Source organism: Bombus vosnesenskii, unplaced genomic scaffold, assembly GCF_011952255.1.
Source record: "Bombus vosnesenskii isolate JDL3184/JDL3185 unplaced genomic scaffold, Bvos_JDL3184-5_v1.1 scf7180000013270, whole genome shotgun sequence".
Lineage (NCBI taxonomy): Eukaryota > Metazoa > Arthropoda > Insecta > Hymenoptera > Apidae > Bombus > Bombus vosnesenskii.
In genome coordinates this window covers 1,546,090-1,559,600 of record NW_022882928.1, presented here as the reverse complement: position 1 = coordinate 1,559,600, position 13,511 = coordinate 1,546,090, and the positions used below count along the sequence as shown (strand labels likewise).

General features: G+C 53.9%; 1 protein-coding gene across 2 annotated transcripts in view; it reads left to right on the top strand.

Moving 5' to 3' along the window:
* The window catches only part of LOC117231028 (T-box transcription factor TBX20-like), a 29,962-nt gene extending 16,893 nt beyond the window's left edge, over nt 1-13,069 (top strand). For both annotated transcript variants that reach the window (XM_033489065.1, XM_033489066.1), the window contains exons 4-6: nt 2,323-2,490; nt 2,737-2,813; nt 11,820-13,069. In XM_033489065.1, the coding sequence (XP_033344956.1) occupies nt 2,323-2,490; nt 2,737-2,813; nt 11,820-12,363 (789 nt within the window). In that variant the 3' untranslated portion in view covers nt 12,364-13,069. The remainder of the gene's footprint in view (nt 1-2,322; nt 2,491-2,736; nt 2,814-11,819) is intronic.
* Nucleotides 13,070-13,511: the final 442 nt, after the last annotated feature.

Here is a 13,511-nt window from a genome sequence, read left to right as displayed (position 1 = left end):
GACGTCGCGCGGTGCGATATCGAGAATATAACGTTGCTCGTTTAACATTCGTCCTTGCACCATCGTGCGACGACGCGACGAATGAAAAATTTATAAGCTATTGCATAATCGTAAATCACAACGCCGCGCCGGGATATTAACAACGACCTCTCTCTGCCTTTGCAAATATATACACGCTTGCGCGAATCGCGTTCGTATTGTTTCGTTTATCGATGTCGCAACAGGCCGGATTCACGTTGAAATTCGAGCGAACAGACGTTTGCCTGCCGGTGTTTAGGCAGAACGTTTGTAAACGCGTTGCAATTTGACAATACGAGCGCCGATAATTCGGTAAAGCGAAAAGATATGGATGCAACGCGGCTGAAAATAAATAGTCACGTAAAGCAGCGTTGCGAAAGAGAAGGAAACGGTTCGTGGCCAACGCGGGGATATTAATTTCATGGTATACCGTTGCGTTATAAAAATAAATTACGAGCGAGAAACGAGCCGTCCCGGCTGCCGGATTAAGTAACGAAATGTTCCGAGGACATTTCCATCGGAACCGACCGCGGCCGCGAGCCAGCCAGCGTCGATCGTTCGTTCTCGACCGACAGCTATCGGTCGTCGACGGGTATCGTGGTCGAGCGAGCCGGTGCAAGGAGAAAAACGACTATAAATCGCACATGTAATACCGCTATCAACGTACATTACATGGATGCCGCGTTGTTTGATAAATCGCTAGATGCAAATTGCGTGCGTCCGACGATGAGAGCGGATTGGATTCGGTTTCTCGAGTATACGCGATTAGCGTATAATCGGTGTGTACCGACTGCTATTTACCGCGACAATTTCCATTTATCGGAGTAACGCGAACGTAAGGGTACGTCGCGCATCCTTAAAAATCCCTGGTAACGGCGATATCGCGCGACTGAAATTGCTATTCCGTCGACGAGCAAATACTCGTAATCGTAAAGCGGAAGAGTTAACGCTACGTTAACGTATCGCCGGAGCGTAAAAAGGATTTTCTCGTCGAGGTTCCGTGGAAACGCACAACGAAAAATTAAGACGTTCGTTCGATCGTCGCACCGAACGACGCGACAACGCGCCTCGAGGACAGCCTGTCGCCTAAACGAGGAATTTCGTTTTTCGCGCTGTCGGTGTCTGGCGTAGCCGCTGCGCTTCGCGTCGTGCCGCGCCGCGCCGCGCCGCGTCGGGTCGGGGAGTGTCTGGTGGCGCGTCAACGCGCGATGCCAGCCGCAGATATCCCGGATATATTTTCAACGATAATCTGGTCGCTAATAAAAATCCTGTTTAATATCGCATCCCCGTGCGTTCTACGATACCATAACGTTCCACGCTCTTATTGTTAACGAGAAACAGGGACACGATTTAAGCGCGTGCTTCGAGCCGGGGCAGCTCGAAACGAAACGGTCACATAGAAGAAAAGCAAAGGGACGAAGAGCGCGAGCGTGAAACGAACCGCGCGATTCGAGTCCACCGACCACGAGACTATCGATTGGACGAGATCGAGGGAAAACGGAATGCGCGTAAGCGTACGACCACCACGTAGGTCGACCAAGAAGTCGTAGACGGACGTGGAAAATTCGAGCGAACGTTTTGCGCGAATGTCGCGATTATGTCGAGCAACGTTGATGTATCTGGAGTAGAGCATTCCGCAGGCGCGATATCTACGCGAGAAACTTGTTTCATCGTGGCACATTGTTCGAGACAGGAAATCGATACGCGAGTTCTCCGGTTCCATCGGCTGTAACTCGGTGTTCCCCCGGTTAATGTTAAAGTTGCTCGCACGGAAATGATGGACGCGTCGCTAAAAGTTGAAATTACAAGGTGCGCGGCGGATCGATCGGTGTACCGTTAACGTTAACGCTTGCTTCGACGCACGATGGAAATTTGGTGGCGGGGCTGGTTGAAAGGGACGAGGCGCGCGAACGCGACTCCTAGCGATCTAATCGCGGTCTCGGTTGATTTAGATTCGTTGGAATTACCTTGAATCGGTACCTGTTGCGAAAGTCGTAGTTGTATCGCGAGGTCGATTAGAAAATGAAACGGCGTTCTCTGGACGTAGCGCGGGATTCTCGCGATATAATTTCCGCCCTGCTATCGGTTATTAGATAAGTGATAAGTGATAAAGTGGCGAGAAAGATGACGGGCAAACGCGCGTGGCCGTTTATAAAACTTAGCGGCCGTCGTCGCCTATTAACGTTCGAAACGCAAACAGGATTTATACGACGCTTCCAGTTATTTCCGAGACGTTAATTAAGACTTTATAAATCATCGCGCGTATCCTCGCTGCTCTCAGCTCTTTTCCTCTTCTATTTTCAGATCGTTTTGAATTCGATGCACAGATATCAACCGAGGATACATTTGGTACGCTGTCGACAAACGGACGACAATAATCTTCGTATAAGCGATCTTCAGAAGGAGGAGCACAAAACGTTCATATTCCCCGAAGCAATTTTCACCGCGGTGACTGCCTACCAGAATCAGTTGGTGAGTATATACGTGGATACTAGTTACGTATACGAGCTTAGGTATTATACGCGAGACGTTGCTCGATTCGATCAGAAACTCGACTAATTTCGTAACACGCGTCGCTGCTCTCCGACAGCCGTAAAGCGCCACGGCGAACGCGGCCTACCTTTTTATCACGAAATTAGTCCAGTTTCCTCGCGGTTACGAACGCGCGATTCCAAATGAGAGTCGGTAATTACCCAGCGTGAACCGATAATGTTGCAGATAACCAAGCTGAAGATCGACAGCAATCCGTTCGCCAAAGGTTTCCGAGACTCGTCGAGACTGACGGATTTCGATCGGTAGGTAGAACACACGCGCCGAACGTGTCGTACTTACGTTTGCCAATCCAGCATGGTGGATCGATTCGTTTCGCGCATATTTCGAGCCGCGGCCGTGCGGTACGGTGCTGTGCCGTGCGAGCGAAGCGATCATTACGCGCCATTATAACGTCGGCACCTTAATCATCGTGCCGGCCGAATTATCGCGCGATCTTTTAGATCTCGTTAAAAGTGGAAATTTATACAACGCTAAATGTCGAAGGAGAGGCGCGTTTGATCCAGAATAAGCGTGCTCACGGACGCTCGATTTCCAGTTATCCGTGATCATCTATCTACATGAACGACGACGCACCTGCACTCGCACTCGCACTCGCGCTCGCACTCGCGCTCGCACTCGCTCGCCTTCTCTCCTCTCCGCGTTTACGGCCGGGGCGGATACATGCGTGACAGAAAAGAACTTTTTCACCGGCCATGCGCCGCGTCAAAGGATTATCGTTAACAGCGACAAAGTAACGTTCCAATAACCGGCGTTACCATTAATCTTGACAGATGGACGCTACGTCGTTATCGGACATTACGTTCGTTGGCAAACAAACGATCTCGATTAATTGCAATTTCCTCGCTGTTCTGTCGCTCCCTTCCTTCGCCCCTCCCCATTCCCCGCTCCGGTGTTTCCTCTCTTTCTTCGTGTGCACGCACACTCTCGATATCCCTTTCGACGATTCCCACCACAGCTCCGAAATTCCAGGATATTCCAGCAGAACTTTCCGACTTGGGAATGGACGGCGTCGCTGCGCCGGGCCGTTACGCGACTGGAAAACTTCTACCCGCGATTAAAACGATTATTCGGATCGTTTACGTTCGATTAACGAGTACGAACGACGCGACTACTTGCCTCGAACTACGCCCACCGAATCGTTAAACTCTCTCGCTCTACCGATATCCGAATCGCACTCGCGAAGGTTTTATGCAAATGGCCTACCGTGTGTATATCGTGCGTACGATGCACTGGCGTGTGCGAGCGAACGTGTTAGGTGCAGACGCGCGTCAGTGTGTAACGGAGAATCGATAACGACTACTCGATAAAGTCGTCTTGTCTCCGGCAGCACGCTCCTTCCCAACACTCGTGCTTTCGCCTCGCAAAAACGATATCGAGCCCTGAACGCACTCACTTAGCCGTACTTACATATTCATTTTTTCCTCGCCTTGGTTCGCATCGCATCGTTCGTATCGCGAGAGATCGCATCGGCAACGCGTCGCGGCCGCCGTCTGCCAAACACCTGCTTCGAGGTTCGTGCGAACGATGCGATTAAATAATTTGTTCGCTCGTAATGGAGCAACGATTAAAAGATTTTAGGGTCGGGGAGAACGCGCGCCGATCTAATTAGAAGAGTCGTTACCGGTATTATCGCCGTGCAGATTTGCAGAGGAACGCGATCTAATCGGCAGTCGGTCGCGACGTTTCGGATCTCGAGCACGAGGTGGGAAGATGAGGTGGACGAGCCGCGGACGAGAAACGGAAACGCGGACAAAGCACGGAGTTTGGGGCGACGAGTCACGAGAGAGCCGTATGCCTGACAGGAATTCTCGTTCTCTCGGGACCAGCGTACGGTCGGGCGCGGCGCAGCTCGCCGGTAATCACGTGCAAATCGGAGGCGTGTCGAGGCTCAACCGGAAAGTCCTTCTCTCCGCTAATGCGTTCGACGCGATCTTCGATGCGCTTCCGAGAATGGAAGGGCGTGTTTCGAGCGTTTGGAAATTTTTCGTAAACGTCGAACCGAAGAGACGAGATCGGCGAAACGTGGAACCAGTTGGACGACCGTGTCCCGTGGTGTCTTTCTCGAAATTCGCCGACTTATCGCCGATGCCACGAACGAATTCTCCCTGGGAGAAAGAGCCACGGACCCGTCGATCGACCACGCTTTAATGACACGGCAGTTTGGAGAGGACGATCGTTTGAAAATCACAGTCCGCTCTAACGCGACCCTCCTCAAATCAGCACCTGCCTAACCGAGATCACGAAAAATCTTGCCCCGTCATTCCATCGTTCGGCTCACCACCGTTTAGACTTTACCCTTCCCAACGCGATAACATCTCGGACGCGATCGAAATTGCCAATTTTCCGAGAAAACGTCCTTCCGTCGCGAACGTCGCGGGAAGAGTCATCGCCGTCACAACGACGTTGACAACCAACGGCGGCGATCGAGCAAGCGCGATAAAATCGGCGAACGATTGACGACATTCGCGTGATTTGAAATCGCGCACGAGCGCTCGACAAGAAAGAATTCGCGCGATACGAAAGAGAAAAACGGTCGTCTCGGCGCGGCGTGGCACGGCGGTTCGCGGCAGTCGTGTTCGGCTGCACGGATGCGGCTCTGGCGGCGTCCGGAGTTAATGAGAGAGCGGCCGTACGGGGCAATACGGCGCATGCTCCCGCCCACTTCACGCCGCCGCTGATAGATAGATGCCCCTTCGGCCCTTTCGCCCCTCTCTCCTTCTCACACCCTCGGCCTCGTCCTCACCCTCGCTCTCACCTTCGTACTCTCTCCTTCGTCTCTTTCTCTCACCCTCGCTCTCATCCCTCGCTCTTCTCCCTTTTCCAATTCGCTCTTCCTCTTTCCTGCTTCCCTCCTGCCGCAAAAGCCCGATCCTCTTTCTCCGTCGACGCTGCCGCCGCCACCGCCGCCACCACCGCCATCATCGTGGCCGCGTTCGCCTACGTGGCCGCAAAAACCTCCGAAATCGTTCTTATAAAGATATTACGGTAACTGTGAAAATTTAAGAAGCATTTATAAAAACGTGACCGTGCCGTGCCGAGTCTCGCCTCGTCCTCGGCTTCACCGCGCTGCCGCCTTTCGTCTCTTCTCGTCTCGTCTCGTCTCGCTCCGACTGACCTTGCCTCGCAGGTCCAAATTTACGGCCAGCTGCCGCGTGAAACTCGAAATTGCTCGAACGTCGGGGCATCGAGACGTTCGTGAAAAACGTTCGAACGCACAAACGCGAGACACCGATTCGCTGGCCGGGGGAACGCGCCGTAACGCGGCAACCCGTGCGTCTCGACGAGATTCGGGGAAACGTCGCGTGGAAAAGCGAAACGAAGAACGAGCGAGATTCGCTCGGTGCACCGGAGAATCTCGGCGAAAGAACGGTCCTTTGTTCGTTTTCTCGCGTTGCCTCGGCTTTCGGCGCCGGATCCTCGACGAAAGGGGCGAAATCGGCGAACCGTTGATTCCTCGTCGTTTGCCGAAAGCGGAAAGCCGAAAGCCGAAAGTCGAAAAGAAGTGAAAAGGAGGAGGAGGAGGAGGAGGAGGAGGAGGAGGGTCGGTGGACGACGTCGGCGAGGATGCCAACGAAGGAGGAGAGAAGGGAAAGAGAGCGATTCCACGTTCTTCACTCTGCTGGTTCCGGAGGGCAAGGAGGGCAGGGCATTCATCTATATTAGCTTCGAGAGCGGACGGCCTGTCATTACCGCTGCCGCTCTGGCCTTCTTCTTCCTCTTTTTCCTCTGGCAAACTCTCCACTCTCCTTTTCTCTGTTTCGCGCGCGCTCGTCCCTCTCTCCCTCTCTCTCTCTCTCTCTCTTTTTCTCTCTCTGCCTCCCGGACGTCCTCGAGCGAGAGGAAGATCACCCTGCCTCGTTCCTCCGTTTCGCGTCCACCGGCAGAACTAGCAGCATCAACCCTCGGCAACTTGGACAGCTCTAACCGATACCCAAAGTCCTCCATCGCTCTGGCCCATTAGCCGGCCGCATTACCAAACTGCCAGATGGGGACGGACGAAGACGGAAAGACGAACGCGCGGCGCGAGTGCGACGCAGACGGAAGAAGAAAGGATCGGGGAAGCTTCGTTCGGTGGCCGAAGAACGCCGCGGAGCTAATAACCGCCGTTTAAAACGCGAAAACAAAGGTCTTGGCGTGCATCGTCGAGATTTTTTGGGAGGGGAGGGCGAGGTTTCGATGATGCGGATGGTGGCGGCGGTGTGGGTGTAACGGGAGCAAGAGGCGGTGTGAGAAATGGAAACGAGAACGGGAGAGGAGAGATCGGCGATCGAGAAAGACGAAGAAACGCGGAGTGGAGCGGTACGTACTAGCTGGGCCGACGCGTATATCGGCTGGCTATCCAACGCGTCAGGGTCATTACCGGATCATTACCTTCCATACCTACCGTGCGACGACGATGATGGGCGGCCGGCTTGCGAGCTCCGAGAGAGGAGTCGAAAGAGTGTCGGCCTCGCAGCGGTACGCGCGATCTTCGCTCGCTCGAAAGCGGCCGAGAGATCACTCACACTGGCGAGCTACTCGCCGTACGCGGCTTCCACGTACGATCGTCGGGCACGCACACGATCGCCGTTCAGGCTCGTACCTGTGACTCACACAGAACCGGCTCGATCGCGCGTCGGACCGCTCGGCGGCAGCCGGGTAAATTACAGGCTCGACCGTATTTTGCGTTGTTTTGTTGTTTTTCAACGCGCCGAAAGGAAATGAGCGAGCAAACGCGTCACGCCACCCCGAACCTGCTAATTTCTATTCATATTTTATGGCTATTAATTTCTTCACTGTTACACTCGCTCTTTCTCTGCCTATTTCTCCCTTTCTTTCCTCTCTTCCTCGCGCGCTCTACCCGTTTCGCCCCGACTTCTTTTCGAATCTTCTTACCCGTATTTCAGTGCGATCGCACGCTCGTTTCTCATTTACCCTTCTTCTTTTTCTCCCCATCTCCGTTCGTCTCTGGCTTCCCTCCTCTTCCCGTTCCCCTGCTTTTTCTCTCGCTTTTCCGACCACTCTCCGCGCACGCTTCGTCCTTTCACGCATTCCATTCGCCGTCTTTCTTCCCGTTTATACCCTGCGTATTCTCGTGCGTGCTGCGATCCATCCAGCACGGATTTCGCGTCCCGACGTTTCGCGAGAATCGAGAAGGACCGAGATCCGAGAGATCGAGGACCGAGCTTCACTCGTCCACGTCATTTTCGTTCATGGGATGCGTGCGATAGTAACCGAGGCGAGTAGAGAAAGAGAGAGAGAGAGAGAGAGAGAGAGGGAGGGAGAGGGAGAGAGAACGAAGCCGCGTTGCTCGATGAACTATCTTCGACCATCAGTGGGGTGTAACCTATTATTATCTACCACTTACCTAATGCCCTGTGTCAGCCTCGGGGTAGGCGGAGAATAACAGGCTCCCCGTTCGATGGAATCCCCTCCGCGCGCGCTCCGCTAATATCGCGAGCTCCGTTAAAACGCCGAAGCGTTTCGCGCGGTATCGAAAGCACGCTCGCGTCAACCGGAAACGCTTCGATCGGTCGAGCGTCCGTTTCGACCTTATCCTCGCGAGAGAGGTTGCGCTTGGAATCGCGCGAGAAACGACCACGTACTTTCTCTTGCTCTACGTACGCATACGCGTCGCACGCAGCTTCGTAGGCCCTTGGTCGCGTCGTGACGATTCGCTCGGTCGGCGGATAGCGGAGAGCGAAGGAAATCACCGAGGAAAGCTCGATGCACGGGAAACGATCGACCACGCTCGGCTACGTTTCGAGCGACGTTCTCGATCCGTTGGGTAAAGCCGATCCGAGTATCGGATCGTTGTTTATAGATCGGCCATGTTCGAAGGGCGTAGCCGCGGTAGTCGTGGACACTTTAATGGGTAACAGCGGTGGCCTCTAATTAGAACGTTTGGAGCGTAACCGCGCCATTACGGGGAAAACGCAGACTCGTCAGATCGACGAGGAATATTTATTGCTCGGTGTAACAATTACAGGAGGGCCGGCATAGCACGAATAGTAATAGGCGACCGCCTCGGGCCGCTCTCCCGTCCTGGCCAACAACCGTAATTAGGGCTTTTATTGTCTGTACATAAGGAAGCTTTATGAAAACATTAAGGATATAATTCAAGGCCGGGAGGCTACGGCGCGTCGTGAATTGCAACCAGGGTTAATGCGTATAGAGATTCTCTGCTGCGTCATTTCCGCTTTGCGTACACAGGTGCAACGCTGGTAGTGCGCACGCGCGCGCGCCCGTGTCTGCGTCTGTCGCTGCGACGCGACGTTCCGCTCTGGCGTGCCGCTCGCCTTCGCGGCGCAGACTTCGCCACGGCGAACGCTCGCTGGTCGCGTTCCTCGTATACGAGCTTCGGATTCGATCGTACGTGACGACTAATAGAGTTCGGCCGTTTGACAGCGATATTTCAAAGGAACGAGAAGAGGAATGGCCGTGGACGCGGCGCGGCGGTGTGTGGTCCCGCACGTTCGAGCGGACGGCGATTAGCCCCGGGCCCCCTTCCCCCTAATCCTTCGCCTTTTTCAGCCGGGACTCGTTTCGTCCATCCCTTCGCTCTTCCTTCTTTCTTCCTTCCTGCGTGCTTCCCTCTCTTCGTTCGTCCGTTCGTCGTCCGCACGGTGCGTCTCGGTAGAACGCGCGTTTACGCTTGCGTGGCGCGGTGGCGGCTAAATGCTCGAGATTTCTCCCGTTCGAAAATCCCATTTCGTTGGCATCGTTCGTCCGATGGCGTTTCGCCGCGGTGGTCGACAATTCGCTACGGACCACAGTTTCCAGCTGATCCTACGAGACGCCGCGTCCTTCGGTGTCGCGTTACGCGTTAAGCAGGCTATAGTCGGCTGGTAACCGAGACTCGCGAACCAACCGCCTCGCCGGAGTCGTCGTCCCTCTTTCACCCTTCGCATCTCCCTCGCTTCGTTCTTTCGTTTCGCCCTTTTCCCCGCCCTTTCTTGCAATTTATACACACACACACACGCGCGCGCGCGCAGGACGCGTTCTTTTTCTTCTCTCTCTCTTCCGGTGTCTCTCGTTTGGACTCGCGTTGTCTCTCGATCATAGCGTTCGCTTCGATCGCCGGTCGTGATGGAGCTGTCGCGTGACGGCCCAACCGGCGATTTAAAGCGGTCTATACGAGAGTCGCTGGATAAACGACGGAGCAGATTGGACTCGTCAACGAGAGATCGAGGCAGCTTGCTCGGGATTAACGACACTCGATCGGATGGAGGTGAGGGGAAGGACCGTGTGGCTCGGAGGCGATTCAGAGCGAATGACGGGGCGCCGGACGAGAGAGAGCGTGAAAGACAATCTCCAGACGGTCCGAGGTTTGTCGGGCTTTCGGGGAACCACCGGATGATCGATACGAGGTATCATCGTCGAGGAGGCCGCGGTGAAATTATCCGACGAACTGCCGCCCCGGTGTCGGGTTTTCTTTTGGCCACTCGACGGTTGCCCGAGCCTACCGTCCATCGCCACCGAGATCGTTTTCTTCCAGATCAACGCGGGTGGGTCGGACACGTCGGGTGGCCGCCGAGCAACAGAGCGCCTTCTATTTCGAAAAGTTGGCCTTTGGATTTTCAGCATGGGAAATCTCTTGCTACTCGGAGGCAACGAGAGACGAAAAAGCCGACTATCGGCCGATCGGAGCCAAGCGTCTCGTCGTCGTCCACGGCGGTCACAATGAGGTCTTAATCACGTCGAGATAGTCCCAACGATAGTCGCACGATGTTTACGTACCACTCCCGCGTGTAATCACGAAAGTAGGAAATGACTATGCAACGCGCGCGCACGACTTCGCAATGATACCGACCATTAATTATCGCGAATATCACGCGAACGTCACGAAGAAGATGCCAGACATTTCGATCCGCGGCCAGCCAATAATTCGCTCGTTAGCGTCCTGCCAATACCGGCGACCGATCGTTTCCAACGTACAATCGGCCGTAATTAACCCTAATTAAGCTGGCGTCTAATGCACGAAATCATCCATCACGTTACCCCGCCGCGGCTCCAACTCCGCGAACGTCAATGAGAAACTGTCGCGTCGTCTTAATTATCCACGGACGCCGACCTTCCTCTTCCATCCGCTTATCTCGTTCGTCGTTTCTCTCTTTATCCGCGTGAAATCTCATCGATTCATTCCCCTCTAAATGCCACTTAATGCCGATAACGTCGATCGGTTAATCATGAGAACGCGTCTCGCTCCGTCTCCTCGTTCTTTCTCGTCCTCGTTTTTCAGTCGCACGCTCTTCGCGTTTTCTCGCCGCCGTCGCCAAGACTATTGTCTTTTCGCACGGCGAACATCGCGACCGAACGAAATTCATTTATTTGGAAGGATAGACTGCCATATAGTTGCTTGTAACGATGCTTGAACCGGAGCCGAAGCTAAGGATAACGCGACAACGAGAGAGAGAGAGAGAGAGAGGCGCGTGTCATAAACCAACGACCGGAACAAATTTCTTAGAAATGTTGAAAAGTCAACGTTATCGGCCACATCATCGTCGCTATTACACGTTGCGTGGCAATGGGGTCGGAAAAGCTCGGATCGCTTCTGAAGAAGCGAACGCGAGAAGTCGAAGGGTTACGTACGAAACGAGGTCACGCGTTAAGGTTCACTACAGCGGAGGAGAATCATCAATAGCGTTATTCGAAACATTGAAAGGGAAAAGAAATACAATGAATTTTCTCCTATTTCTCGGCGTTAACGTTCTCGAGCTACGAAGAACACGATCGTGATTGTGATCTAGCATACGCGTAGGACACGAAAGTAGACAAGGTGGCTACAAATCGAAGGAACGTATATCGCGTTCGCTCAATTACCATATTATAGGTACTTAGATCGAAACGGGATCCGTACGACGCCTGCATAAAAGAATTTCTAAAGCCCCTACGGAAGACGACTGAGAACGAAAGCAAGCGTTTTGTTGGCGTTATTAACGCCACATGTAATACGTTTCTGTGTAAGGTAACCTGCGAGTCACGCGCGCTATCGATCGACGACACGGGCCAATCCTCTAGCAAGCGAGGAAACGAAAGTATGGTTTTTTTACGGCAGATACGCATCGCGCGACGCTTGATCGCATTAAGATACGTCTTGTTATCGATCGATAGATCTTTCAGCATCGGAGTAATTTTACGATCGCGAATAGCTCGAGACCGTCCGTAAACAGGATCGATTTCGACTTAAACACGAGTTTGTCCGTCTTTGGAAGAATTTATTTTTCTCGGCTAATCCCTTCCGCGCGTTGGTTTTCGGCTGTTTTCAGAGATCCGATGGAGCTGATGGAGCAACAGCTGGTGAGATGCGGCGTGGCGCCGGTCAGGTTGTACGAGCATCTCGCGATGTCGTCTCCGGCCGCGGCGGCAGCGGCCGCGGCTGCGGCAGCGGCAGCCGCCGCCCTCGGTGCTCAGCAGCATCAGCAACAACATCATCAACAGTCGCAGCAGCAGCAACAGCAGCATCAACAACAACAGCAGCAACAGCAGTCGCAGCATGAGAGCTCGGCTCACGCTTTGCCCCCGTGGATCGCTCCGTCGACGGCGCTCCTCTACGGAACCGTCGGCCAAACGCACCCTGGAACTAGGCCGGCGACCGGAACGACGTCTCCGTATCCGACCGCGGCGACTACCGCGTCTTTTCCCTACCCCGCGGCCTTGCCCTGGCCCTGGCAACCACCACCTCCCGTCGCCATGATATCGCGAAGATCTTCTCCTCCCAGCGCCACCGCCGCCTCCCTCAGGTACACCCCGTATCCTCCACCCGCGAGCACGCCTCCGCCATTAAGAACCCGTCCATCCACACCCAATTAGCGATCCACCTCGGACGCTTTTCCTTAACGATATCGACGCGTTCTGCCAGCCTACTCGTTCTGTTGGTCGCGTCAAAACGATTTGGACAGTCGATGGAAGGTGTGGTAAACGCGGTGCAGCCAAAGAAGAAATCCTCGAGCCAAGGTTTTGCGCGTCGATCGGGAAAACCGTTGCTCTCTCGCGTTGCGCCCGGAAGCGTTCGCGTAGACGTTCTCGCGCCGATGATCGCATGTGCGGCTTTCGTCGATTTGTACAGAACGCCAGGCGTCAGGCAGTTCGGTTTCTCGTTCCCTCGACGTGCGAGGAGGAAGCATCCCGAGATCGTCATCGCTTCGTCCAGTGTTATTTAAGTTAGCTTTAGAGAAACGACCTGTACTTGTTTGCTCTCTGTGTACGCGTAATATAACCGGTAGACTGTCCGTCTTTAAATTCGGGAAGCTGGAGGGTTCGCGTTGTCTGTGCGCCGGAAAAATTCCCCCTTCCTTCCTTCCTCAATTCCGATCGATTTGTACATAAAATAAGCCGAGTCGAAGAGCGACGGAGAATGGACAAAGACTCGGCTATAGTTGTAATATATACCACGATAGTATTAACGCGTGTTTCCTCGAGACGGTGATCTTTGTACATAAAATCTTTTGTGGTAGCGAGTAGCGTAAACGACGTATTCACGATGTAGCACGGATAGAAATAAACGAATTTTCATTAAAACAACTTCTTTCATTTTTCCGTTACCAGAGACGAGCGACGTCTCGTCCGTTTCCTTTGGAACGACGCGACCGCCGATGCACCGCGAGACCGAAAGAACGAACGGATTTTCGTTGGTAAAAACGGATCGTCGGTGTCGAACGGGTCGGAGGAAATTCGTCACGAAGCGAATGCTCGACGGCGCGGCGCGCACGTCCCGAGGCACGTCGTGGCCTGCTCATCGAGTGGCTCGTCACGCCAGCCAGGCTTCATCGCACCTCCAACTGCCGTGTAATTCCGTTATACCTATCTGAAATTAAATAAATTCATTTCACGGCCTGTCAACGAGCAATTATTTTTAGATGCAGCCACTTTAAGGCCGATTCGTTCCATGACTAACACCTCGCGACTCACGACTCACGGCCCACGACCCCTCGTCCGAACCCAGAAGCACGTCTCGTCTC